Source organism: Salminus brasiliensis, chromosome 9 (assembly GCF_030463535.1).
Source record: "Salminus brasiliensis chromosome 9, fSalBra1.hap2, whole genome shotgun sequence".
Lineage (NCBI taxonomy): Eukaryota > Metazoa > Chordata > Actinopteri > Characiformes > Bryconidae > Salminus > Salminus brasiliensis.
Window position 1 is genome coordinate 11044746 of NC_132886.1, and position 22501 is coordinate 11067246.

A 22501-nucleotide genomic window follows, 5' to 3' on the forward strand; every position below is an offset into this window, starting at 1 on the left:
CTAGACAAGGTGTGTGTGTGTACATGCACATCTGTTTCAGCAATGGGTGCACCGTAAAGTAGCTGAATGCTTTTTTGGTAGACGTGTCCATAAACATTTGGACATTAGTGTATCTAACTATGTTTTTACAGTGTTGTCAAAAGGTGGCATGGTTTTAACCAGTATCTCATATCAGGTCTATCAGGATAATCATTTTGATCAAGCTGATCATACTGATTGACAAGTTTGGTAAACTTGCTTGACCAGTTTGATCAAGTTGGTCATCATCAATCATCAAACTCAAATTAAAACACACCCTTTGCTGGTCAAGGACTAAGCTGGTCAAAGCTAATACTTTGACTGACGCAACACTTACTGAAGAATTAATAAATATTACTTATATAACATATATATTAACGTTTCAAGTAAAAAAATAAAAACAAAAAAATAACGTCTTAAATTCACACACATATATTATATATTTATATTTATATATTTATAGTACAAAATCATTTCACAGTACTTCCATTAATTATGTTTCTTTAAAATATGAGAGGCTGTATTGGGATCTTAGCTACAGCATCTGAATAAATCCCACCTACAATAATTTATTTTTGCTTATTTAAAATGTACTGTATTATTTTAGTTTCACAGGAGGTTTGTGCCAGCCCGGCTAGCTCAGTCGGTAGAGCATGAGACTCTTAATCTCAGGGTCGTGGGTTCGAGCCCCACGTTGGGCGGCTACTTTTAAAAGCCCGCAAGGGGGCGTTTATGGATGACGCCCTTCACACTACTTCTGCCTTTGCTGCGTTTAAGGGCAGTTTCCCTGACATGGAGAAACGCTGGTCATAGACTGAAAAGTCACTTTAATCTCTCTTTCTGAATAATGAATTGAAGCACTACCAAAAAGACAAATATTCACTGAAAGGAGAGAGAGAGTCTGTAAACGGGAGGCCTCAAATGAATGGATTATTATCTGCTAAAATAATGTTAAAGATTGCCAGTTGAACTGTGTAATCTACTAATACGCAAAATCAAGCATCTAGACGAGCTCTCATCCTCTTGGCGCGGGTCAGTGACTCTCACCTGGACTTTGCAGCAACAGGAGAGGAGAGGCCTGCTGTCTAAAGACTGTAGGTTACTAAAATCTAGTAAGACATCTGGGTTGATCTTAAATGTTTAATACTACCGTTTAGTAAACGTTTAAGAGGCCACTACAAAAACCTTTGTAAATTAACTTTATTACCGTTAAACAAGCAGATTTTGGGTCTATTTGAGAGACTATCTCAAAAGTCGTAGTTCAATGTTGAAGGTTTGATTTCTGGAAAAGATGTTCATTTTGGTGATCGTCCTGTTTGCTGGCTTTTACGATCAGGTCGGTCCGCTAGTAAACCGAGGGTTTGTCTCCTCAGTGTCTTTACGCGTGTATTTCCTTTATGTAACTACAAACATTTAATACTTATAAACCGAGAACTGTTGAAAAGTCCATAAATCTATTCGCTCCGTTTGAGTGAGAAACTCTCACACGGTATTTTCGCTGCAGTGCTGTATTTGGCCGCTGGGAGGCGTGTGTCGTTTACTAAACTCTCTTAGCAAATCATTCTCCTCCAGTTCAGCTGGATTGATGGTGGTTGTGGAAAATGAATAGTTTCTCTTTAGTCGTATTCAAATATTAATTCAGAAAACACTGTGTGTAAAAAAAATACGAATCCTCATTCCTGATTGGACAGTCGGTGAGCTCATTAACATTTCCTCTAGCTTTTACCTGTGGAGGTGATAATCGTTCACCATGCACCATTCAACGAGTCTAAAACGACCCGTCAGCGACATCCTGTGTTTTGAGAAGGCGATTGTGGACTGAATCAGCTTTTCTCTTCGTGTTTTGTATTTGGAAGAATCACCCTGCTCGTCGTGACCCTTTGTGGCTATCGCTTTTCGGCCTTTTGGCTAAGATCAAGGGTTCGAAAGAAAAAATCTGTTCTTATCAGCATTTTTAAAAGCTTTTTCTTTTACCATCATATTTCATCTTAATAAATAATTTCATAAGACCAATACACACATAAAATCACTTTTACACATAAAGGTCAATTAAAAGAGAAGAAAAGTAAAAACATTCGATAAAAGCTTTCGTGTGTGTGTGTGTGTGTGTAAAAGTCCAGTTGGTTTTCTTTCAAGGTGAAATACAATTAAAAAGCTTATACAAGTTTCAATAATATAAATGGAATAAATAAGACAATAAATAATTAATTAATAAATAAATAAATAAATAAATAAAATTATTCATCAAGTAAATTCAGTTCAGTTTAAGAGTCTTTACTAAAACAGTCTCTTTGTGCAGGACCGGGGTGAGCCACTATCAAGCTGGCACCACCTCGCTCCCCAGAAGTCGCGATGCTTCAGTGTCAGGGCTCAGCGGAGATCCTCCCCTGTGCCCGCTGCTCCTTTCGTGGTTGCGGTCTTGCCGGATGCATCTACGGGAGCCTGTGACCTCGGCCTCCTCCTCCGAATGTCGGCGTGCGGTGTCCCCTGCAGCGACGATGTAACCAGCGCAGATAGGGCGTGCAGGGGCACCGTCACTCGCTTCCCCACCAGCAGGTTGCGGGAGGTCCACAGGGCGGCCTTCACGCCGTTAAGGGTGAGCCAGAGCGCTGTGAACTCTGCAGCTGGTAGTTTGTCTATGCCTTGACCCACCCCGTTTACCGCTAGCCGGTAAACTGACGGCTGGACCTCCCCTGCTGGCAGGCTCAGGCATTGCAGGGGACCGGTTATGGCCCACAGGTCCCTCCCCACGCTGCACTCCCAGAGCACGTGCCTCACGGTCTCTGGTTCGCCACACCCAGGCCGTGGGCAGGTGGGGTTGGACGCCATTCCCCGGGAGTGCATTACGGCCCTGACCGGGAGGATCTCATGAGCCGCCATCCACGACAGGTCTTTATGTTTGTTCTGGAGAGCGGGGTGGGCTGCGTTCCTCCAAACTGCCTTGGCCTCACTTAGTGTGAGGCCGGGAACTGGGCTCACCTCTTCCCGGTCCTGCACAAGAGAGACAAGAGATTTCGCGTTTGTTAAAACAGAAAGATCTTTTTTTTCTAAATCATATTTTCTTATAAACTTTCTAATAAAATCCTATTCTTTTGACAGATTTAAGGAATTAAATTCTCTGCTCTAGTGGAGGCTCTTACACTCCTAACATTGATGGTTGAAATAGTGAGAGCCGTTTTAAAAGACAGGTAAAAATTAAAAGATCATGAAAATAAAAACAAAAAGACTACATAAATAAAAGATTAAAAAGGCATTTTAAAATCACAATTTTTCTTGTGACACCTGCTCCTCTTTTACCCCCACTGTTCTGGGGTTAGGAGGTTGGCCGGTGTGTCCAGCCTCCAGGCCTACAGAGCGATGCTCTTGTAGAGTCCTGGGTGTGGGTGTCTTTAACTGAAAGTGTAAGAAAGACACCTCATTGGGGGATTTATCGGGCCACAGAAGATCCAGACCTTCCGAAGAGGAACTCTCTGGATCCTGTGTTGCCCTCTGTTTCTTCTCTGCCAGTTCTGGCAGAGGAGACCCCGCGGGCCTTTTGCTCACTTGAGCATTAGGGAGAGAGCCATCAGACCCACTCCCACTGGAGGCCACACTCCCCTCCGGCACCGTAATAAATTTCTTCCTCCTCTTGCTGCTGCTGCACAACTTGTTCCTGTACTAGCTTGGAGGGGTGGCCTCCAGTTCCTGCTCAGACTCTGCCTGGACGTTAGCTCCGCCCTCTGTTTCTTGGCCAATCCCTGGGGCTGGCTGGGGATTCGAATCTCCCGCCAAAACCCCAGGGACTGCCCCCTCCTCCTCCCTTTCCTTCTCCTCCTGGCCATGCTGCTTGGTGGCCATTTTGTTAGCTTTTAACTTGTTGGCAAAAGATTTGGGGCAATCTCTGTAGAGATGGGATGATTCTCCACAAAGATTACACCGTCTGCCATTGGGACACTCCTCAAAAGTGTGCCCAATTTCTCTGCACTTCCCACACACAATTTCTTGGCACGCTTCGGCTAGATGTCCAAACCTGCCACACTTGCGACAGAGTTTGGGCATCCCTTGGTAATAGATGTAGCCTCGGTTTTCACCCAAAACTATCATGGACGGTATTTGCCTCAGGCCTAGGTAACTGCTCGGGTCTTCTTTTAAAATGTTGTGAAATGAATGAAATGGAAATGAACTGAAATTGTGACAATAAAACTTTTTTCTAAAGAAAAAAAAATCTGTTCTCATCAGTTTAATATCTGATAGTTCCCCTATCCGGGGGCCATATATTAAATTGATTTTTGGAGCAGGGAGATGGAATAGGGGCTTGCTCCGTCCACTCCACGCATCGACCCGGTATTGCAGTACTTCCGGGAACGGTGCACCCCCTCTTTATCGGTTAAAGCTGCAGTGGCTCTCAGTGCTGATCAACAGGCGAGCTGGATGTTTGATTTTGTTTTTTTATACTGGGCATTTTATAACCTTGTGAGACCACGAGAATGGGTAGCAGTTTGATTCACGTTTTGATTAAGAGTCCGTCTGAAGTACGAAGCTGAAGTTGACTGATACTAACTTTCAGTTCCACCTTAAATGCTGCAGCAGTTTCTCTTTTCCTGGACAGGATCCAGAGTGAAACTCCTGTCCCGTTTAAGGTGGAACAGCAACTCCCCAGCGCTAACCTTTTACCCTCGTGTTTTCACTGCGTCCTGAATTTAATACTTTCTGTTGCTTGTTTTGTGTGCTTTCTACTAAAACAAAAAACCGATACTGACCAGTAAAGACACGTAGTTTAGGAAACACATCTGGTGTGTATTTTCTATTTATTTGTGTTGAATCTGCTGACGGTGGAAAAAGCGAGCGAGGGCTGCAGCGCTCCCAAAATGCGTCTCTGGTTTTGGATCGACTCTTGTAAACGCAGTGTGTTTAAACGAAACTGTGTGACTGTAAACTATTTCACATCCAATGTGTGAGCTCTGGCTTCAGTGCTCGTTTTCATGTCTCGATATTAAAAAAAAAGCAAGACGTGTGATCAGTATGTATGTGATCAGTATCGCAGTGCATCATGGGAAGCTCGGTAATTTGTGTTTATGGTAAGAAAACACACGTTCAGCCTGATGTAGTTAATAGTGCAGCAGCTCAGTGTGTGTAATGTGTTTTTTGTGGAGCTCAGTGTTGGGTTGTGTGGTGAATGTAGTCTTTACCGTCTCAGTGAAGAGTAGAGTCGGTTGGGTCTGCACTCCTCGGTGCGTGTAGAGCTCATACTTACCTGGCAGGGGAGATACCATGATCAAGAAGGTGGTTCACCCAGGGTGAGGCTCAGCCATTGCACTCCGGCTGTGCTGACCCCTGCGAATTCCCCAAATGTGGGAATCTCGACTGCATAATTTCTGGTAGTGGGGGACTGCGTTCGCGCTCTCCCCTGATTTCATTGGTTAATAACAGAGCTGAGTTATCTTTTAAGAATTCTTGTGTACATTGGGAAGGTTTCTGTAAACACGTGGTATTACCTATTAGTTATTATGTTGTGTGCATACCGGATATGAAATATGATAATAGGTAGGAGAACAGAGAGATTAATTATAGAAACTAATATTTTAATCAAACTCTTCTACTCTCCTTCACATTTGGCCGTTTTTGTGGTGCAGTTTTTCCTCTCTTTTTTCTCTCGTTGTGTTGTTTCTCTGCAGAGAACTGTGGGGAACCATGGGCCAGGAAGGATCCTTCAGTTGCGTCCTCCAGAGCGTCCCTAATAGCGGCCGCGTTTCTGGGCTGTATATGAAAGGTGTTTCATTTTTAAGCAGCTTTTTTTTTTAAGGAGCAGAACAACCACTGTTACTACAGCGAAAACCTGTTGCTGTGTTAATGGACACAAAACAGTATTTACTGTATGTATGTTAATATTTACTGTATTCAGACCAGCTCGAATCAGCTAATCTTATCCTGCTGAAATTACTGGATCTCCAGGTCAAGGCTTAATGTCACTCCATTAGTAAATGGTGGTGTCACTTCAGTTAATGCTTCCATTAAAGCACAGAAATTACACTAATATTGTCCGAACTGGGCCACTGGGGGGCAATACTTCTAGCTGCATGAACAGTATTAATGAAATATTAATCTCATACAGTAATGTTTGACTTTATTAGAATGTTTGTCATTTCAAATAAAGTATATTTTAAACCAAACTGTGTCTAATCTGCACATATTGTACCCTGTAAACTTACCCCATGTCTCACACTGATTATCAATTGTTTATATATAAATAAATGAGTAGGAAGTTTTATTTGAAGGTAAAGAGCTAATATCTCCCAAACCACTAAGATCTTGCAGCTGATCTACTGAAATGGCCTAAAGGTTGAATTCACTGTGGAATGTCATGTAGTATTACAAGAGGAATTGGCTATGCACATTTAAGGGGACATCAGTGTTGGTGTTTGTGTGGAAAGTGCTTTTGTTAATTTTTAATAAAATGCTTAAATTTATACACCTGTGCCTAAAAATGACCAGGCTTCATTAGAAGTGCATGGCTAAACATAAGAACAACCACCAACCGATCCACCCACCTTTTGGTTTACAGCTGAAAGTGCTAACCGACTGCACTACAAAGACTTAGCTGCCCAGGAAGCTTGGTGGGGATGGACAGTACCAACAAACAGGAAACCGAATCTACAATTTTTCTCATTGTTGTTGTAAATGCTGGTTCAGGTTTCACAGTTTGAACAACCTCTCTTCTACCTGTATTTACACCTATCAGTAAAACACAAAATATCATTGTATTTTAACACAAATCAACTTTCTCACAGTGTATTCACAGTGGTTTGCATGTACAAGCCCAACGAGACTTGCCACACTACACAGTGGTTTTCCTTGAGCGGAGATAGATTTTGAAGGACCTACAATAAGGACCATGGTGTTGGGGGCATAAATTAATATTTATTTTTCCTTTTTTTATTACTATCATTGCGTTTCGCACCAAGGTTTTAATTTTTCATATCCATTCGAGATAAAGGGCAGTAGGATTATGGGAAATCATAGATAAATTACCATTATATACACAATATAAATAATACAAGTAAAAAACAATAACAATATTATTTACAGATTATTTACAGTGAAGCAGCCTGTCACTAAATGAACTGCCCAGTGCTGCCAGAGTCTCGACAGCAGAGACTGAATAAACTCATAAAGAGGGCCGGCTCTGTCCTGGGGTGCTTCTTAGACCCAGTGCAGGTGGTGGGAGACAGGAGGATGACAGCCAAGCTGGCATCCATGCTGGAGAACAGCTCCCACCCCATGCATGAGACTCTGGCAGGACTGGGCAGTTCCTTTAGTGACATGCTGCTTCACTGTAAATAAAATTGTTATTGTTTTTTACTTATATTATATATATTATGTATATAATAAAGCTTAAGCTCACAACCCAGAGATTAAGGGTCTCAGGCTCTGAACTTGTTAATGTAAATCTGAATTAGGGCTATATTATTGATATTATATGATATTATACGATATTTTGTGTTTTACTGATAGGCGTAACTACAGGTAGAAGAGAGGTTGTTCAAACTGTGAAACCTGAACCAGCATTTACAACAACATCGAGAAAAATTGTAGATTCGGTTTCCTGTCTGTTGGTACTGTCCATCCCCACCAAGCTTCCAGGGCAGCTCAGTCTGTGGTGCAATTGGTTAGCGCTTTCGGCTGTTAACCGAAGGGTTGGTGGATCGGTTGGTGGTTGGTGGTTGTTCTAATCTTTAGCCGGGCACTTCTAATGAAGCCTGGTCATTTTTAGGCACAGGTGTATAAATTTAAGCATTTTATTAAAAATTAACAAAAGCACTTTCCACACAAACACCAACACTGATGTCCCCTTAAATGTGCATAGCCAACTCCTCTTGTAATACTACAAGACATTCCACAGTGAATTCAACCTTTAGGCCATTTCAGTAGATCAGATGCAAGATCTTAGTGGTTTGGAAGTTATTAGCTCTTATTTATTTATATATAAACAATTGGTAATCAGTGTGAGGTTATGAGACATTGGGTAAGTTTGCAGGGTACAATATGTGCAGATTAAGCACATTTATAATATACTTTTACACGTTTAAAATATACTTTATATGAAATTAAAAACATTCAAATAAAGTCAAACATTACTGTATGAGATTAATATTTCATGACTACTATTAATGCTGCTGGAATTATTGCCTTGTGCAGCAGCGCCCCCGAGTGGCCCAGTTCGGACAATATTACTGTAATTTCTGTGCTTTAATAGAAGCATTAACTGAAGTGACACAATCATTTACTCATTGAGTGACACTAAGCCTTGACCTGGAGATCCAGTAATTTCAGCAGGATAAGATTATTTTAATTCAATTCATTATTCAGAAAGAGAGATTAAAGAGACATTTCAGTCTATGACTAGGGTTTCTCCGTGTCAGGGAAACTGCCCTTAAACGCAGCAAAGGCAGAAGTAGTGTGAAGGGCGTCATCCATAAACCCCCCTTACGGGCTTTTAAAAGTAGCCGCCCAACGTGGGGCTCGAACCCACGACCCTGAGATTAAGAGTCTCATGCTCTACCGACTGAGCTAGCCGGGCTGACAAGATGCCCCGCGGGGGCGACTCGTCAGGTCCATCAGATTTGAACATCACTAGTAAAAGTAAAATACTACAGGACATTTTAAAAATACACTCTTCATACGTTAATAAATATGTTCAGGGGCATATATATATATATAATTTATCACAAATTTATCACAGTTTTAGAAAAAAAATAGTATGTACACACTGCAAAAGGCTATGGCTGCCATTTACACACTCATAGAGAGAAACTTAATCTCATGCAATCAATGTCTTGAATTTGTGGTTTAATGTGAAACAATTTATATTAGCAATAAATGACCATACAAGGTCTTCTCACTTAATAGAAGATTAATTTGTTTCATTTTGGAATTAAACCTGAGCAACAGATTTAACATACACTGTACACAAAATATTAAAACTCTATATCCCATCTCATCACACTTACAGGTTTCCCCAATTATTCATATTTAGGCAAACATATTATATATAAACAATATTTATATTTATTTGAAGACTTCTGAGCAATATCTCTTAACTTAAAACTTGTCAGTTTTTGTCATTTGTTGCTCTTATTCATATATAACTTAATATACCATGCAGCAACAATTTCCGTACCATGTGTACCAGCTTGACTTGCTTTCTCCCTCCTCATCTTGGTGATGCTCTCCCTCCTCTAGATCTATACCGCTGTGGTGTTCTCCCACCTCTTCCTGTCCCTGGTCGCCTTGGCCTCTTATTCTATCTCTGTCACGTTCTTGTTGCTCTTCTCTCTCTCTCTCTCTCTCTCTCTCACTCTCCACCTCGTCTTTGTCTTCTCTCTCTCCTTCCACATCATCTTTACGGTTTACTTTGCTCAGGTCTTAATTACCTATTTCGTCTTTCTCTTGGGTGGGAAAAACATGTATGGTACCTTTCCTCCTAATTTCTGTAATATTCAGAGTAACTTTACAAATGTTTTCCTTGACAGACGTTGAATCAGTATTAGCTTTCATAACCTACTTTACAGATAACTAATGTCAGACCTAGCTAACATTACATCTTAGCGAAACAACATTCTTCAACCTGATTTTTATCATCTCAAAATCTGCATCGCAACTATACTAGCACTGTACTTTCATTTATTGATAGAGAAACTCCTGTCTCCTTTGCTTTCCCCAGTTTTCAAACAAATCCGTCTCTTTCTGCTCTTGCTGCAGTCGGACATTGAAGATTCACACTCGTAAATGTCAAACTGGCCGTTACTGTCCTTTCAAATCGTCGCTGTCAACTGGGGTGGCAGCAGGTGTGGCAAGCCTTTCTTTCAGGGTGGCATTTGCCAACCTATGCCACTCCAGTAGATCCAAGTGTTTTGTCACTCAAATTATTAGCGTGACCAGCATAGGGGGTGTTTCCATTTGAGTTTGATTGTTAAGATGGTCTACCAGCATGACGAGGCAACTTCACTTAAAATCAATCCATTACACGAAAGAGGACAAGTTAACCCAAGTCCGTCTGCTTGTATAGTTGATGGAGCTTCACTGTGCAGGGCTGCGAGCTGGTCTGAATACAGTAAATATTAACATACATACAGTAAATACTGTTTTGTGTCCATTAACACAGCAACAGGTTTTCGCTGTAGTAACAGTGGTTGTTCTGCTCCTTAAATAAAAAGGCTGCTTTAAAATGAAACACCTTTCATATACAGCCCAGAAACGCGGCCGCTATTAGGGACGCTCTGGAGGACGCAACTGAAGGATCCTTCCTGGCCCATGGTTCCCCACAGTTCTCTGCAGAGAAACAACACAACGAGAAAAGTAAAAGAGAGGAAAAACTGCACCACAAAAACGGCCAAATGTGAAGGAGAGTAGAAGAGTTTGATTAAAATATTAGTTTCTATAATTAATCTCTCTGTTCTCCTACCTATTATCATATTTCATATCCGGTATGCACACAACATAATAACTAATAGGTAATACCACGTGTTTACAGAAACCTTCCCAACGTACACAAGAATTCTTAAAAGATAACTCAGCTCTGTTATTAACCAATGAAATCAGGGGAGAGCGCGAACGCAGTCCCCCACTACCAGAAATTATGCAGTCGAGATTCCCACATTTGGGGAATTCGCAGGGGTCAGCACAGCCGGAGTGCAATGGCTGAGCCTCACCCTGGGTGAACCACCTTCTTGATCATGGTATCTCCCCTGCCAGGTAAGTATGAGCTCTACACGCACCGAGGAGTGCAGACCCAACCGACTCTACTCTTCACTGAGACGGTAAAGACTACATTCACCACACAACCCAACACTGAGCTCCACAACAAACACATTACACACACTGAGCTGCTGCACTATTAACTACATCAGGCTGAACGTGTGTTTTCTTACCATAAACACAAATTACCGAGCTTCCCATGATGCATTGCGAGCACACTGACCATACACACAGAGATGTCTTCGGGAGCTCTGCAGCCTTCGCTCGCTTTTTCCACCGTCAGCAGATTCAACACAAATCCAGACATTTATTGAAAATACACACCAGATGTGTTTCCAAAACTGTGTGTCTTTACTGGTCAGTATCGGTTTGTTGCTTTGATAGAAAGGACAAAAAGTATTAATTATTAAAAAAAAAAAAAAAAAAAAAAAGTATTAATTCGGGACGCAGTGAAAACACGAGGGTAAAGTTAGTGCTGTTCCACCTTAAATAGGACAGGGGTCTCTCTCTGGATCCTGGCGAGGAAAATAGTAATTGCTGCAGCATTTAAGGTGGAACTGAAAGTTAGATTCTTTAAGAAATCAAGTTTCTTCTAGAAACGTCAGATTCGTAACAGCTGTTACCCACACACCATTTGCCTGATCCTACTGCCTTTCCCTCCAATGGATATAAAAACATGAGAAATCAAAACACGTTGATAGTAATAAAGTACGACGTGATCGGTCATGTAGCTCTTAAAATACGACACGATGCTTTTCCAGCAGACAGCTCCTCACAGTAAGTGCTCAGCACTGAAAGCCACTGCAGCTCTTTCTTTAACCGATAAAGAGGGGGTGCACCGTTCCCGGAAGCACTGCAATACCGGGTCGATGCGATGGATGTCGCTGAGTATTAGAGAGGAAAGTTGGACAGCTAGCTAAACAGTTAGCAATCATGAAATCAGAGGCACCACACCTGCAAAGTCTCTCAAACAGGCCCAGCAGCTTCCTGACTAACGTTCATAGACTATCTCATTAGATAACGCCATCTTACCTTTATTTTCTGAAAGTTTACTACATTACTCTCCTGAAATCAGGAAGGATTATTAATTAGTGAGTGCTAGTTCATTAGGCAGGAGGCCTCTCCTCTCCTGTTGCTGCAAAGGCAAGGTCAGAATCGCTGCACCGCCCCAGGAGGATAAGAGTGATAAGAGCCCGTTTAGGCGCTTAATTTCACAAAGTAGAAGATTATACAGTTAAACTGGCTAAATATCATGAACGTATAGAATGTATAGAATAATATATTACAATATTGCAGTTTCACATGAAACTTGAATGGCATTGTGGCAAGTTAAAACACAAGTGACCTGAAATAGACTAGAAAGCTGTCCATTTCTGAAGATTCTATGCTCCTCTGTAAAATCGTTTCCTGGGCTGTTGGTACTGTCCGTCCATTAAAGTACATGGCCACCGAGCAGCCTGCCCAGCTCAGTCTCTGTGGCGCAATCGGTTAGCGCGTTCGGCTGTTAACCGAAAGGTTGGTGGTTCGAGCCCACCCAGGGACGGAGGTTTTTCTAATGTTTACCCATGCACTTCTAAAGCAGCCTGGACATTCTCAGACCGTAGTTAGGGACCACTGCTCTAACTGAGAACATAAACTTGACAAAGACCAAAAACATGTTACTGCACTGAAAACAAAACCCAATATCAATTTCCTCTTATCTACATTTACACCATTTTAATCATTCAATTCTGCTCATTTATAGACACAGGTATATAAAATCAGAAATTTTATTTTTAAAAATAAAAATCAGCAAGGAAATAAAACCAATTCAAAAAAAATCATCATTACTAAAACTGTTGTGCAGGATCAGGGTGAGCCATCAAGCTGGCACCACCTTGCTCTCCACCTCTCCACCTTGCGGTACTGTCGTTTCAGTGTCTTTGTGCTTGTGCTGGAGAGCGGGGTGGGCTGTGTTCCTCCATACTTTACTTTTATTTAGCTTTATTAATCAATAGAAAAGTTATTTTACAAAAAAACAAAAAAAACATACAATGAACTTTTCCCCATTAACGTTAATATTATTTAGCGCGTCATCATTTTTTATTTTTTTTTGAATGAAGGGGCTTATAACTAAAACATATAAGGCGGCACTAAGTGGGCAGCCTTGTTTAACTCCTCTCGGGTCTTGAAAATCATCAGCTAATTAACCATTGACATTCACTTGAACTTTCAACTTCAATTTAAGATTACTTGATCTTAGCCAAAAGGCCGAAAAGCGATAGCCACAAAGGGTCACGACGAGCAGGGTGATTCTTCCAAATACAAAACACGAAGAGAAAAGCTGATTCAGTCCACAATCGCCTTCTGAAAACACAGGATGTCGCTGACGGGTCGTTTTAGACTCGTTGAATGGTGCATGGTGAACGATTATCACCTCCACAGGTAAAAGCTAGAGGAAATGTTAATGAGCTCACCGACTGTCCAATCAGGAATGAGGATTCGTATTTTTTTTACACACAGTGTTTTCTGAATTAATATTTGAATACGACTAAAGAGAAACTATTCATTTTCCACAACCACCATCAATCCAGCTGAACTGGAGGAGAATGATTTGCTAAGAGAGTTTAGTAAACGACACACGCCTCCCAGCGGCCAAATACAGCACTGCAGCGAAAATACCGTGTGAGAGTTTCTCAGTAGTTCTCCCATTTACAGACTCTCTCTCTCCTTTCAGTGAATATTTGTCTGTTTGGTGGTGCTTCATTTCTGTAGTTGAATTATGTAATTTCTGTGCCTTAACAGAAGCATTAACTGAAGTGACACCACCATTTACTCATGGAGTGACATTAATCCTTGACCTGGAGATCCAATAATTTCGTCAGGATAAGATTATTCAATTAATTATTTAGAAAGAGAGATTAAGGAGACTATTCAGTCTCTGACCAGGGTTTCTCCATGTCAGGGAAACTGTCCTTAAACGCAGCAAAGGCTGAGACAGCTATGGAGGAAGTGTGAAGAGCGTCATCCATGAACGCCCCCTTTCGGGTCTAAAAGTAGCCGCCCAACGTGGGGCTCGAACCCACGACCCTGAGATTAAGAGTCTCATGCTCTACCGACTGAGCTAGCCGGGCTGGCAAGAAGCCCCTAGGGGGCGACTCGTCAGGTCCAAACCAATCAGATTTGAACATCACCAGTAAAAGTAAAATACTACAGGACACTTTAAAAATACATTCTTCATACATTAATAGATATGTTCAGGGGCGGATTTCAAAAAATATTTTTGAGCGGTGGCAACATATGGCAAGCACATATATATATATATGTATATAATTTATCACAAATTTATCACAGTTTTAGAAAAAGAAATAGTATGTACACACTGCAAAAGGCTATGGCTGCCATTTACACACTCATAGAGAGAAACTTAATCTCATGCAATCAATGTCTTGAATTTGCGGTTTAATGTGAAACAATTTATATTAGCAATAAATGACCATACAAGGTCTTCTCACTTAATAGAAGATTAATTTGTTTCATTTTGGAATTAAACCTGAGCAACAGATTTAACATACACTGTACACAAAATATTAAAACTCTATATCCCATCTCATCACACTTACAGGTTTCCCCAATTATTCATATTTAGGCAAACATGAATATTTATATTTATTTGAAGACTTCTGAGCAATATCTCTTAAAACTTGTCAGTTTTTGTCATTTGTTGCTCTTATTCATATATAACTTAATATACTATGCAGCAACAATTTCCGTACCATGTGTACCAGCTCGACTTGCTTTTCTCCCATCCCTTGGTGATGCTCTCCCTCCTCTAGATCTATACCGCTGTGGTGTTCTCCCACCTCTTCCTGTCCCTGGTCGCCTTGGCCTCTTATTCTATCTCTGTCACGTTCTTGTTGCTCTTCTCTCTCTCTCTCTCTCTCTCTCTCTCCTTCCACCTCGTCTTTGTCTTCTCTCTCTCCTTCCACCTCATCTTTACCGTTTACCTTGCTCAGGTCTTCATTTCCTATTTCGTCTTTCTCTTGGGTGGGAAAAACATGTATGGTACCTTTCCTCCTAATTTCTGTAATATTCAGAGTAACTTTACAAATGTTTTCCTTGACAGACGTTGAATCAGTATTAGCTTTCATAACCTACTTTACAGATAACTAATGTCAGACCTAGCTAACATTACATCTTAGCGAAACAACATTCTTCAACCTGATTTTTATCATCTCAAAATCTGCATCGCAACTATACTAGCACTGTACTTTCATTTATTGATAGAGAAACTCCTGTCTCCTTTGCTTTCCCCAGTTTTCAAACAAATCCGTCTCTTTCTGCTCTTGCTGCAGTCGGACATTGAAGATTCACACTCGTAAATGTCAAACTGGCCGTTACTGTCCTTTCAAATCGTCGCTGTCAACTGGGGTGGCAGCAGGTGTGGCAAGCCTTTCTTTCAGGGTGGCATTTGCCAACCTATGCCACTCCAGTAGATCCAAGTGTTTTGTCACTCAAATTATTAGCGTGACCAGCATAGGGGGTGTTTCCATTTGAGTTTGATTGTTAAGATGGTCTACCAGCATGACGAGGCAACTTCACTTAAAATCAATCCATTACACGAAAGAGGACAAGTTAACCCAAGTCCGTCTGCTTGTATAGTTGATGGAGCTTCACTGTGCAGGGCTGCGAGCTGGTCTGAATACAGTAAATATTAACATACATACAGTAAATACTGTTTTGTGTCCATTAACACAGCAACAGGTTTTCGCTGTAGTAACAGTGGTTGTTCTGCTCCTTAAATAAAAAGGCTGCTTTAAAATGAAACACCTTTCATATACAGCCCAGAAACGCGGCCGCTATTAGGGACGCTCTGGAGGACGCAACTGAAGGATCCTTCCTGGCCCATGGTTCCCCACAGTTCTCTGCAGAGAAACAACACAACGAGAAAAGTAAAAGAGAGGAAAAACTGCACCACAAAAACGGCCAAATGTGAAGGAGAGTAGAAGAGTTTGATTAAAATATTAGTTTCTATAATTAATCTCTCTGTTCTCCTACCTATTATCACATTTCATATCCGGTATGCACACAACATAATAACTAATAGGTAATACCACGTGTTTACAGAAACCTTTCCAACGTACACAAGAATTCTTAAAAGATAACTCAGCTCTGTTATTAACCAATGAAATCAGGGGAGAGCGCGAACGCAGTCCCCCACTACCAGAAATTATGCAGTCGAGATTCCCACATTTGGGGAATTCGCAGGGGTCAGCACAGCCGGAGTGCAATGGCTGAGCCTCACCCTGGGTGAACCACCTTCTTGATCATGGTATCTCCCCTGCCAGGTAAGTATGAGCTCTACACGCACCGAGGAGTGCAGACCCAACCGACTCTACTCTTCACTGAGACGGTAAAGACTACATTCACCACACAACCCAACACTGAGCTCCACAACAAACACATTACACACACTGAGCTGCTGCACTATTAACTACATCAGGCTGAACGTGTGTTTTCTTACCATAAACACAAATTACCGAGCTTCCCATGATGCACTGCGAGCACACTGACCATACACACAGAGATGTCTTCGGGAGCTCTGCAGCCTTCGCTCGCTTTTTCCACCGTCAGCAGATTCAACACAAATCCAGACATTTATTGAAAATACACACCAGATGTGTTTCCAAAACTGTGTGTCTTTACTGGTCAGTATCGGTTTGTTGCTTTGATAGAAAGGACAAAAAGTATTAATTATTAAAAAAAAAAAATTATTAATTCGGGACGCAGTGAAAACACGAGGGTAAAGTTAGTGCTGTTCCACCTTAAACAGGACAGGGGTCTCTCTCTGCATCCTGTCGAGGAAAATAGTAATTGCTGCAGCATTTAAGGTGGAACTGAAAGTTAGATTCTTTAAGAAATCAAGTTTCTTCTAGAAACGTCAGATTCGTAACAGCTGTTACCCACACACCATTTGCCTGATCCTACTGCCTTTCCCTCCAATGGATATAAAAACATGAGAAATCAAAACACGTTGATAGTAATAAAGTACGACGTGATCGGTCATGTAGCTCTTAAAATACGACATGATGCTTTTCCAGCAGACAGCTCCTCACAGTAAGTGCTCAGCACTGAAAGCCACTGCAGCTCTTTCTTTAACCGATAAAGAGGGGGTGCACCGTTCCCGGAAGCACTGCAATACCGGGTCGATGCGATGGATGTCGCTGAGTATTAGAGAGGAAAGTTGGACAGCTAGCTAAACAGTTAGCAATCATGAAATCAGAGGCACCACACCTGCAAAGTCTCTCAAACAGGCCCAGCAGCTTCCTGACTAACGTTCATAGACTATCTCATTAGATAACGCCATCTTACCTTTATTTTCTGAAAGTTTACTACATTACTCTCCTGAAATCAGGAAGGATTATTAATTAGTGAGTGCTAGTTCATTAGGCAGGAGGCCTCTCCTCTCCTGTTGCTGCAAAGGCAAGGTCAGAATCGCTGCACCGCCCCAGGAGGATAAGAGTGATAAGAGCCCGTTTAGGTGCTTAATTTCACAAAGTAGAAGATTTGAAGGACTGGCTAAATATCATGAACGTATAGAATGTATAGAATAATATATTACAATATTGCAGTTTCACATGAAACTTGAATGGCATTGTGGCAAGTTAAAACACAAGTGACCTGAAATAGACTAGAAAGCTGTCCATTTCTGAAGATTCTATGCTCCTCTGTAAAATCGTTTCCTGGGCTGTTGGTACTGTCCGTCCATTAAAGTACATGGCCACCGAGCAGCCTGCCCAGCTCAGTCTCTGTGGCGCAATCGGTTAGCGCGTTCGGCTGTTAACCGAAAGGTTGGTGGTTCGAGCCCACCCAGGGACGGAGGTTTTTCTAATGTTTACCCATGCACTTCTAAAGCAGCCTGGACATTCTCAGACCGTAGTTAGGGACCACTGCTCTAACTGAGAACATAAACTTGACAAAGACCAAAAACATGTTACTGCACTGAAAACAAAACCCAATATCAATTTCCTCTTATCTACATTTACACCATTTTAATCATTCAATTCTGCTCATTTATAGACACAGGTATATAAAATCAGAAATTTTATTTTTAAAAATAAAAATCAGCAAGGAAATAAAACCAATTCAAAAAAAATCATCATTACTAAAACTGTTGTGCAGGATCAGGGTGAGCCATCAAGCTGGCACCACCTTGCTCTCCACCTCTCCACCTTGCGGTACTGTCGTTTCAGTGTCTTTGTGCTTGTGCTGGAGAGCGGGGTGGGCTGTGTTCCTCCATACTTTACTTTTATTTAGCTTTATTAATCAATAGAAAAGTTATTTTACAAAAAAACAAAAAAAACATACAATGAACTTTTCCCCATTAACGTTAATATTATTTAGCGCGTCATCATTTTTTATTTTTTTTTGAATGAAGGGGCTTATAACTAAAACATATAAGGCGGCACTAAGTGGGCAGCCTTGTTTAACTCCTCTCGGGTCTTGAAAATCATCAGCTAATTAACCATTGACATTCACTTGAACTTTCAACTTCAATTTAAGATTACTTGATCTTAGCCAAAAGGCCGAAAAGCGATAGCCACAAAGGGTCACGACGAGCAGGGTGATTCTTCCAAATACAAAACACGAAGAGAAAAGCTGATTCAGTCCACAATCGCCTTCTGAAAACACAGGATGTCGCTGACGGGTCGTTTTAGACTCGTTGAATGGTGCATGGTGAACGATTATCACCTCCACAGGTAAAAGCTAGAGGAAATGTTAATGAGCTCACCGACTGTCCAATCAGGAATGAGGATTCGTATTTTTTTTACACACAGTGTTTTCTGAATTAATATTTGAATACGACTAAAGAGAAACTATTCATTTTCCACAACCACCATCAATCCAGCTGAACTGGAGGAGAATGATTTGCTAAGAGAGTTTAGTAAACGACACACGCCTCCCAGCGGCCAAATACAGCACTGCAGCGAAAATACCGTGTGAGAGTTTCTCAGTAGTTCTCCCATTTACAGACTCTCTCTCTCCTTTCAGTGAATATTTGTCTGTTTGGTGGTGCTTCATTTCTGTAGTTGAATTATGTAATTTCTGTGCCTTAACAGAAGCATTAACTGAAGTGACACCACCATTTACTCATGGAGTGACATTAATCCTTGACCTGGAGATCCAATAATTTCGTCAGGATAAGATTATTCAATTAATTATTTAGAAAGAGAGATTAAGGAGACTATTCAGTCTCTGACCAGGGTTTCTCCATGTCAGGGAAACTGTCCTTAAACGCAGCAAAGGCTGAGACAGCTATGGAGGAAGTGTGAAGAGCGTCATCCATGAACGCCCCCTTTCGGGTCTAAAAGTAGCCGCCCAACGTGGGGCTCGAACCCACGACCCTGAGATTAAGAGTCTCATGCTCTACCGACTGAGCTAGCCGGGCTGGCAAGAAGCCCCTAGGGGGCGACTCGTCAGGTCCAAACCAATCAGATTTGAACATCACCAGTAAAAGTAAAATACTACAGGACACTTTAAAAATACATTCTTCATACATTAATAGATATGTTCAGGGGCGGATTTCAAAAAATATTTTTGAGCGGTGGCAACATATGGCAAGCACATATATATATATATATATATGTATATAATTTATCACAAATTTATCACAGTTTTAGAAAAAGAAATAGTATGTACACACTGCAAAAGGCTATGGCTGCCATTTACACACTCATAGAGAGAAACTTAATCTCATGCAATCAATGTCTTGAATTTGCGGTTTAATGTGAAACAATTTATATTAGCAATAAATGACCATACAAGGTCTTCTCACTTAATAGAAGATTAATTTGTTTCATTTTGGAATTAAACCTGAGCAACAGATTTAACATACACTGTACACAAAATATTAAAACTCTATATCCCATCTCATCACACTTACAGGTTTCCCCAATTATTCATATTTAGGCAAACATGAATATTTATATTTATTTGAAGACTTCTGAGCAATATCTCTTAAAACTTGTCAGTTTTTGTCATTTGTTGCTCTTATTCATATATAACTTAATATACTATACAGCAACAATTTCCGTACCATGTGTACCAGCTCGACTTGCTTTTCTCCCATCCCTTGGTGATGCTCTCCCTCCTCTAGATCTATACCGCTGTGGTGTTCTCCCACCTCTTCCTGTCCCTGGTCGCCTTGGCCTCTTATTCTATCTCTGTCACGTTCTTGTTGCTCTTCTCTCTCTCTCTCTCTCTCTCTCTCTCTCTCTCTCTCTCTCTCTCTCTCCTTCCACCTCGTCTTTGTCTTCTCTCTCTCCTTCCACCTCATCTTTACCGTTTACCTTGCTCAGGTCTTCATTTCCTATTTCGTTTTTCTCTTGGGTGGGAAAAACATGTATGGTACCTTTCCTCCTAATTTCTGTAATATTCAGAGTAACTTTACAAATGTTTTCCTTGACAGACGTTGAATCAGTATTAGCTTTCATAACCTACTTTACAGATAACTAATGTCAGACCTAGCTAACATTACATCTTAGCGAAACAACATTCTTCAACCTGATTTTTATCATCTCAAAATCTGCATCGCAACTATACTAGCACTGTACTTTCATTTATTGATAGAGAAACTCCTGTCTCCTTTGCTTTCCCCAGTTTTCAAACAAATCCGTCTCTTTCTGCTCTTGCTGCAGTCGGACATTGAAGATTCACACTCGTAAATGTCAAACTGGCCGTTACTGTCCTTTCAAATCGTCGCTGTCAACTGGGGTGGCAGCAGGTGTGGCAAGCCTTTCTTTCAGGGTGGCATTTGCCAACCTATGCCACTCCAGTAGATCCAAGTGTTTTGTCACTCAAATTATTAGCGTGACCAGCATAGGGGGTGTTTCCATTTGAGTTTGATTGTTAAGATGGTCTACCAGCATGACGAGGCAACTGCACTTAAAATCAATCCATTACACGAAAGAGGACAAGTTAACCCAAGTCCGTCTGCTTGTATAGTTGATGGAGCTTCACTGTGCAGGGCTGCGAGCTGGTCTGAAAACAGTAAATATTAACATACATACAGTAAATACTGTTTTGTGTCCATTAACACAGCAAGGTTTTCGCTGTAGTAACAGTGGTTGTTCTGCTCCTTAAATAAAAAGGCTGCTTTAAAATGAAACACCTTTCATATACAGCCCAGAAACGCGGCCGCTATTAGGGACGCTCTGGAGGACGCAACTGAAGGATCCTTCCTGGCCCATGGTTCCCCACAGTTCTCTGCAGAGAAACAACACAACGAGAAAAGTAAAAGAGAGGAAAAACTGCACCACAAAAACGGCCAAATGTGAAGGAGAGTAGAAGAGTTTGATTAAAATATTAGTTTCTATAATTAATCTCTCTGTTCTCCTACCTATTATCATATTTCATATCCGGTATGCACACAACATAATAGCTAATAGGTAATACCACGTGTTTACAGAAACCTTCCCAATGTACACAAGAATTCTTAAAAGATAACTCAGCTCTGTTATTAACCAATGAAATCAGGGGAGAGCGCGAACGCAGTCCCCCACTACCAGAAATTATGCAGTCGAGATTCCCACATTTGGGGAATTCGCAGGGGTCAGCACAGCCGGAGTGCAATGGCTGAGCCTCACCCTGGGTGAACCACCTTCTTGATCATGGTATCTCCCCTGCCAGGTAAGTATGAGCTCTACACGCACCGAGGAGTGCAGACCCAACCGACTCTACTCTTCACTGAGACGGTAAAGACTACATTCACCACACAACCCAACACTGAGCTCCACAAAAAACACATTACACACACTGAGCTGCTGCACTATTAACTACATCAGGCTGAACGTGTGTTTTCTTACCATAAACACAAATTACCGAGCTTCCCATGATGCACTGCGAGCACACTGACCATACACACAGAGATGTCTTCGGGAGCTCTGCAGCCTTCGCTCGCTTTTTCCACCGTCAGCAGATTCAACACAAATCCAGACATTTATTGAAAATACACACCAGATGTGTTTCCAAAACTGTGTGTCTTTACTGGTCAGTATCGGTTTGTTGCTTTGATAGAAAGGACAAAAAGTATTAATTATTAAAAAAAAAAAAAAAAAAAGTATTAATTCGGGACGCAGTGAAAACACGAGGGTAAAGTTAGTGCTGTTCCACCTTAAATAGGACAGGGGTCTCTCTCTGGATCCTGGCGAGGAAAATAGTAATTGCTGCAGCATTTAAGGTGGAACTGAAAGTTAGATTCTTTAAGAAATCAAGTTTCTTCTAGAAACGTCAGATTCGTAACAGCTGTTACCCACACACCATTTGCCTGATCCTACTGCCTTTCCCTCCAATGGATATAAAAACATGAGAAATCAAAACACGTTGATAGTAATAAAGTACGACGTGATCGGTCATGTAGCTCTTAAAATACGACACGATGCTTTTCCAGCAGACAGCTCCTCACAGTAAGTGCTCAGCACTGAAAGCCACTGCAGCTCTTTCTTTAACCGATAAAGAGGGGGTGCACCGTTCCCGGAAGCACTGCAATACCGGGTCGATGCGATGGATGTCGCTGAGTATTAGAGAGGAAAGTTGGACAGCTAGCTAAACAGTTAGCAATCATGAAATCAGAGGCACCACACCTGCAAAGTCTCTCAAACAGGCCCAGCAGCTTCCTGACTAACGTTCATAGACTATCTCATTAGATAACGCCATCTTACCTTTATTTTCTGAAAGTTTACTACATTACTCTCCTGAAATCAGGAAGGAT

The 22501-nt window shown here is 41.3% G+C and overlaps 1 protein-coding gene, 2 long non-coding RNA genes, 8 other non-coding genes and 1 pseudogene across 11 annotated transcripts; 3 read left to right on the top strand and 9 right to left on the bottom strand.

The window, feature by feature from the left end:
• Nucleotides 1-646: 646 nt before the first annotated feature.
• trnak-cuu (transfer RNA lysine (anticodon CUU)) lies at nt 647-719 on the top strand. Its single transcript has one exon. It is a non-coding gene; the product is annotated as a tRNA-Lys (tRNA).
• A 1641-nt stretch (nt 720-2360) lies between these two features.
• On the bottom strand, nt 2361-5382 carry LOC140562897 (uncharacterized). The gene is made up of 2 exons (XM_072688769.1): nt 5187-5382; nt 2361-3009 (listed from the first exon to the last, which is right to left on the bottom strand). Exons 1-2 carry the CDS (start codon nt 5268-5270, stop codon nt 2389-2391), a joined length of 705 nt encoding a protein of 234 aa, XP_072544870.1. The 5' UTR covers nt 5271-5382; the 3' UTR covers nt 2361-2388.
• Nucleotides 4197-4375, top strand: LOC140563168 (U2 spliceosomal RNA; annotated as a pseudogene).
• On the top strand, nt 5244-5407 carry LOC140562951 (U1 spliceosomal RNA). The gene has a single exon (XR_011980192.1). It is a non-coding gene; the product is annotated as a U1 spliceosomal RNA (small nuclear RNA).
• A 3095-nt stretch (nt 5408-8502) lies between these two features.
• On the bottom strand, nt 8503-8575 carry trnak-cuu (transfer RNA lysine (anticodon CUU)). Its single transcript has one exon. It is a non-coding gene; the product is annotated as a tRNA-Lys (tRNA).
• Nucleotides 8576-10593: 2018 nt separating this feature from the next.
• LOC140562963 (U1 spliceosomal RNA) lies at nt 10594-10757 on the bottom strand. The gene has a single exon (XR_011980203.1). It is a non-coding gene; the product is annotated as a U1 spliceosomal RNA (small nuclear RNA).
• Nucleotides 10758-13792: 3035 nt separating this feature from the next.
• trnak-cuu (transfer RNA lysine (anticodon CUU)) lies at nt 13793-13865 on the bottom strand. The gene has a single exon. It is a non-coding gene; the product is annotated as a tRNA-Lys (tRNA).
• A 313-nt stretch (nt 13866-14178) lies between these two features.
• On the bottom strand, nt 14179-16544 carry LOC140562898 (uncharacterized). The gene is made up of 2 exons (XR_011980175.1): nt 16256-16544; nt 14179-15656 (listed from the first exon to the last, which is right to left on the bottom strand). It is a non-coding gene; the product is annotated as an uncharacterized lncRNA (long non-coding RNA).
• Nucleotides 15924-16087, bottom strand: LOC140562974 (U1 spliceosomal RNA). The gene has a single exon (XR_011980214.1). It is a non-coding gene; the product is annotated as a U1 spliceosomal RNA (small nuclear RNA).
• A 2563-nt stretch (nt 16545-19107) lies between the features above and the next one.
• trnak-cuu (transfer RNA lysine (anticodon CUU)) lies at nt 19108-19180 on the bottom strand. Its single transcript has one exon. It is a non-coding gene; the product is annotated as a tRNA-Lys (tRNA).
• A 319-nt stretch (nt 19181-19499) lies between these two features.
• LOC140562899 (uncharacterized) lies at nt 19500-22238 on the bottom strand. Its single transcript, XR_011980176.1, has 2 exons — nt 21597-22238; nt 19500-20997 (listed from the first exon to the last, which is right to left on the bottom strand). It is a non-coding gene; the product is annotated as an uncharacterized lncRNA (long non-coding RNA).
• LOC140562986 (U1 spliceosomal RNA) lies at nt 21265-21428 on the bottom strand. Its single transcript, XR_011980225.1, has one exon. It is a non-coding gene; the product is annotated as a U1 spliceosomal RNA (small nuclear RNA).
• Nucleotides 22239-22501: the final 263 nt, after the last annotated feature.

Excerpts from the sequence above, each read along its gene's own strand:
- LOC140562897 (XM_072688769.1), bottom strand. The coding sequence starts at position 5,270 with ATGGTATCTCCCCTGCCAGGTAAGTATGAGCTCTACACGCACCGAGGA. Across the intron at positions 3,010-5,186 it reads CTCTACTCTTCACTGAGACG|GACCGGGAAGAGGTGAGCCC; the intron begins GTAAAGACTACA and ends TCTCTTGTGCAG.